The sequence below is a fragment of the Myxocyprinus asiaticus genome, chromosome 49 (genome assembly GCF_019703515.2).
Source record: "Myxocyprinus asiaticus isolate MX2 ecotype Aquarium Trade chromosome 49, UBuf_Myxa_2, whole genome shotgun sequence".
NCBI lineage: Eukaryota > Metazoa > Chordata > Actinopteri > Cypriniformes > Catostomidae > Myxocyprinus > Myxocyprinus asiaticus.
The window spans coordinates 7,798,138-7,803,482 of record NC_059392.1 but is presented as its reverse complement, the minus strand read 5'-3'; the positions used below and the strand labels follow the sequence as shown (position 1 = coordinate 7,803,482).

General features: G+C 37.4%; 1 protein-coding gene across 1 annotated transcript; it reads left to right on the top strand.

The window, feature by feature from the left end:
• The first annotated feature begins 2,806 nt into the window (after positions 1-2,806).
• On the top strand, positions 2,807-4,546 carry LOC127437933 (transmembrane protein 121-like). The gene has a single exon (XM_051693102.1). The coding sequence runs from the start codon at positions 3,409-3,411 to the stop codon at positions 4,393-4,395; it is 987 nt and encodes a 328-aa protein (XP_051549062.1). The 5' UTR covers positions 2,807-3,408; the 3' UTR covers positions 4,396-4,546.
• Positions 4,547-5,345: the final 799 nt, after the last annotated feature.

The following is a 5,345-nucleotide window of genomic DNA, read 5'->3' as shown; positions in this document are numbered from 1 at the left end:
AAGTGATCAAACACATCCAATTAACAAAGGCGCGAGATTGCCCTGAGACCAATCTCATTGTTAGAACTAATGGTCTGGATTCTTGTCAAATATTCATGACTGTCTAACACTGTGGGTAATCTAAGATGGGAGGGCATTTATAAGAGGATTCATAATTAACGACAAAGGCTCTATGCATTTTCAATGCGTTATCGATCATCATGGAAATTTAATCTGAAGATTTGTGTCTTGCCATTCATAAAATCATAGACATACCCAGCATGTGTGTGGTTTGACAAACGCAATTCTCTTGCAAATTCCCAATGTTTGGTCCATTTTCCTGGATGAGTAAGCATGTAAATTTGCTAAAAGTTTTAAGTTAACTATTATGAGTACACTAGCATATAGATGGCCTCAAAGGTAATGTAAAGCATCTTATGCAAAAGGTGGGCGTTAACTTCGAAACGCATTTTTGCATCCGTCTGCACTGTTTTTACATTTTTTTCTTTGTAAACATGCGCTAGATGCACGTATTTGACCATTGTGCCACGTCTCACAGTTTTTCAGCATTTCAAAAATGAGCACCATGTTTTTAGAGGCTGTATCAGTTAAAAAGAACTGCATTCGTGGGATGTGTACAGCCCCTACGGAAACTATGTAAATGATCTCTGTTTCTCTGATTTCACTCTCAAATCTCTCTGTATCAGAATCCTTTGTTCTTTCCTCATCAGTTCATAAATGAAAGCTGTGCCCTAAGCCCTAGAACCAAACATTTAAAAAAAAAAAATATATATATATATATATATATATATATATATATATATATATTTTTTTTTTTTTTTTTTTTTTTTCGTTTTCATTCCTTCCCAGATACTTGCACTAGCTCGCACTGTTTCCTCTTCACTGTGGAAAACCTAACAAGTACGCACACATATGTTGCTGAGATGTTTGTGAAAGAGTGCATCACCTGCAAAGCAACATGCTCCATTTTAAGTATAATTTTGTATAGAAACATTGAATTATCATCTTTTTTTTATTTGGGAAAATAAAGGGAAGGCTAGCCACCTTTTCTAAACCTTGTACCATCTGCCTAGTTAAACTATATATAATATTAAAAAAAACTTGTATTATACATTTTTATCTATAAATATTCTAACATTCCAGATTTTGTTTTTAACAAGGAGAGGTATTCCAATAAGCCCAATTTGGTTTTAGATCTCTCCTGCACATATTTCTCTTTTGTTGTGTATTCCTGTATTGTTTTTATTGTCATGGTGCTAAACAAACAAACAATCAAACAGACATAAACTTGCATCACCCCCACAAATGTCAGAATTGCTCCAAATAAGCACAGTATATAAATGTCGCATGTGAATCTCGCGAGGTGTTACCACAGAAAGAGGGTTACCATCTAGACATTACCATCTTTGTCCTTCTCAACGTTGCGGTACCCCAGTGGTATACTCCCCTTCATCCTTGTTTCAGTTAAAGTTTTCTTCTGACTCAAAGCAAAAGTTCTGAGGAACCGAATAGCAGATGACAATAAGTTGTGACGGCGCAGAGCTGATCAGATGCAAGCTTGACAAGCTCTTTATCTGTAGCTGTTGCTGAGCGTCCTACTTTGACACCCAACGCTTGACTGCATCTAAGTGGAGAGGAGCAGAGAGAGGGAGGAGTGAGAGAAAAACAGCAGGAGGAGGGTACAATCTGACCAGACTATGTTGAGGAGCCATAGGCTGTGCACAGCACATTGCTCTGGAGTTTACGAATGAATGAGGAAACCAGGATGAAACGAGAAAGACCAGAGGGTTGTCCCCAGCCAAGATTATTGCTGTGAAGATTTTGGAGGTGAGGGGAAGTGGGAACTTATTGACTTCTTATATGTCGATACTAAGGACAAGATGAGAGGAAAGTGATTTTATTCAAAAGATGCTGCAGACTGTTACTTGGTTTATGTGCTACTGTGGAGGAGTGCGGAGCTTCTAATCCTTCGGAAAAGAGGTCATTTTCTTCTGCATAAACTTACTAAAATTACTTCTAAAGAGTTCTCCCATTTTCCCCCAAATATGTACCATTTTAATCCATGTTCCTTTCGTTTATTCTTAGGGGGCCTTCTAAGGACTGGATTGGGTTTAAGACTTGGGGCATTCAAGACATTTTTGCAGCAATTTTTCAGTAAATAATAGTAACAAAACGCAAACCAAATACTTTATAAGGAATTCAGTCACAACGCAATCTGATGTCTTCGATTTGGAATGACAGACCTCATAGGAGAGCCATGCCATTTGTAGTTTTGTCTCTACCACTCTGAGGAATAGTGCTGGGACCTGCAATTTCACTCCTGGCATCAAATGAGAAATTTAATACAGCCAGTCATTTCTAACCCACTCTGCTGGAGAATATGTGGTTTATTCCATCTTCCTTCTCTGTTTTTTTATGCCGTGAGGCTTCTATGTAGAAAATACCAGCCGATGGTTCTGCTTACAGACTGTGGGATCTGAAATATTCAAGACTCTGGCTGTGAAAGATGCAATTAACGATTAATGAAAAATGAAGCAGCTGTGATCAATATGCATAGGTTGCCTACACTGTAAAAAAATGTCTGTAATTTTAATGGTAAAAGACTGGAAAAATGCTACAAAAAATAAAACGTTAATTGATTAACGAATATTAACTGTAAAATATACAGTAATTTTTTATTATATGTTAATATGTTAAAAGACAATACAGTAGTTTTTACAATAAAATGTTGTAAAAATTAAATTTTTTAGATGTAAAAAGTATGATTTCCTGTATAATTATGGTAAAAATTTTAAATGATGTTTAACAAGCGAGTACATGTACTTTTTACAGTAAATTATTGTTAAAATTACAGTAAAAAACAATAATCAGGCGTTCCCACAATTCCCTGCATGACCCATCATATTTCATTATATTTAATGGGAACAGTTATGTTTCTTCTTATTTTTAATATCAGTTACGTATATTGGGGTGTTCTGTTTTATATTTGGTGTAGTTTAGTTAATGTTTACTGCATAATTTTAATTTCACATGTGTTACCCTGATGGTGTTTAGTGTTTGTGTGAGTGAACTTCATGTCATCATGTGCTCTTCTGCCATTTGTATGGTGATTAACAATAACTTATAGAAGGTTAATATCAAGTTTGACTTTTTTTACTGTAAATTTAACAGAATTAAATAGATAACACACTAAATGTTGCATCATTATCTGCTACCCTAGGGTGACAAATTTAGTGTTATACCTGTGGGGTCACGCTATCTAGAAAGAACAATTTAGAATTAGAAAGGCATTCTCTAACAGCTTTTTTGGTCTCCAATCTCTGCCAAATCCTTGGCACAAACCTGCCCAGCTTGATCGAATATTCCACTGCACCTTCCATCTTTCTTACCTTGTCCCTGCTAATCAGTATGGTCCCACCTCCCCCTTCTAACAAGCCACACGTTTGCCTTTCGTGTGTGCTCATCATGAGTAGCATGGCTCTACTGGACACCTACCTGGTGGAGCAGAATCAAGGTCCGCGGAAGGTGGGCATCTGCATCATGGTGATGGTCGGGGACATTTGCTTCCTCATTGTCCTGAGGTACATAGCAGTCTGGGTGGGTTCCGAGGTACGAACTGCGAAGCGTGGCTATGCCATGATCCTTTGGTTCTTCTATGTCTTTGTATTGGAGATCAAGGTCTACTTCGTCTACCAAAACTACAAGGCGGAAGGCGACAATGTTGATGCACTTACCTGCAAGGGTCTGACGGTGCTACTCTCCATTTTCATACCGGGACTTTATGTTACGCTAGCAGCCATTGACCATATGGAATATGTTCGGCCAATCAAGAAGAGGGAGGAGCTTAGAAGTCGACTATTCTGGGTTGTGGTGGATCTACTGGACATTTTGGACATTCAGGCCAGTTTGTGGGAGCCTCAAAGGAAATGGCTTCCCCTATGGGTGGAAGGCCTTACTTTTTTCTACTGCTACATTCTACTTCTGATACTGCCGTGTGTTTCGTTGAGTGAAATTAGCATGCAAGGTGTCAATATTGTGCCACACAAGATGTTGCTTTATCCCATACTGAGTTTGGTTGCTATCAACGTTATTACGATTTTTATACGCGGAGGGAATATGGTGTTTTATAGGGATGTTCGAGTGTCTGGTATACTCATGGGTAAGAACGTCATCGCCATTGTCATGAAGACGTGCAGCTTCGTGCAGTACCGGAGGCACCTGCAGGAGGGGCCAGCGCCTGCTCTCGCACCAGAACTACAGAGGGATGCAGTACCACACAGTTCTAGAGGTGCAGTACCACTGGCAATGCCCTTGTCTGTTACCATGCCAACTCCGCAGGTGGTCATACAAGATCTCACGACACTTCCAGAAGAAACCGAACTTGAGGAAACATGACAAAAGGCAGAATTGGAAGACTTGGATGTGCACTAAAGAAATGTAGTTACCGTACAGCTTAAATTGCTTTGAGTTACGTGTCCTAATATGTGTTCAAAAGTAGTCGACTCAAAGCTAATTAAATATCATTAATTGTTAAATGCCGTCAATAAATTCACACTTGAAAGAACTCAATGACCCTATGATTGTACAGTCGTAGACAGCTGTGAATAAATCACCTATTTTTGCCGTAGGTGTTAAGCAATGTGTTATATCATTATGTCCTGTATTTATTTCATTTTTTATTTTTTTTGTAATTATGGTGGTGTTTGACATAGGCAGAAAAAACATTAATTTCCTCAACTCATTAAAAAGTGAATGTTTTATACTTGGAATTATGCCTCATATATTCGTTGCTTTGATATTTTATGAGACTCATATTTTATGAGAATTATATTTTGATATTAAAACATTATGTTTATGTTCATCTCAGTTTTTTATCTCTCTTTCTTGCTGATCTTTATTTTTTATTTTTCTTACACATTAGTGATGTTTGCTGAGGTAAGCATTAGTATCACTACTGCTCATACTTAGGGCTGGGGTTATTTTTCAAAACATCTAACTCTAAGTATTAAGCTTCGGTGCATAACTAGCAACATAAATGATACCACAAATTGTATCATAAAGCCTATTGAGAAGAGGTGTGCTAATAGATTTCTTGACATTTGGACAAAAAAATGGGTGTAAAAAAATGATATATACTTAAATTAAAAAGGGTGCCCATATATTTAGGGAGCAGAGAATAATAATGACTTGGCAGCATGTTTTTTACGGGCAAGCACCACTCACATTTTCTTCAGAAATGGTAAAAATCATGATTTTTCTACAACGTTGTCATCATTTCAGCCCTCTACATTCCAAGTAAATACCTCACATATGCAAACAAATTTTGCGCTATGTGACAAAAAATG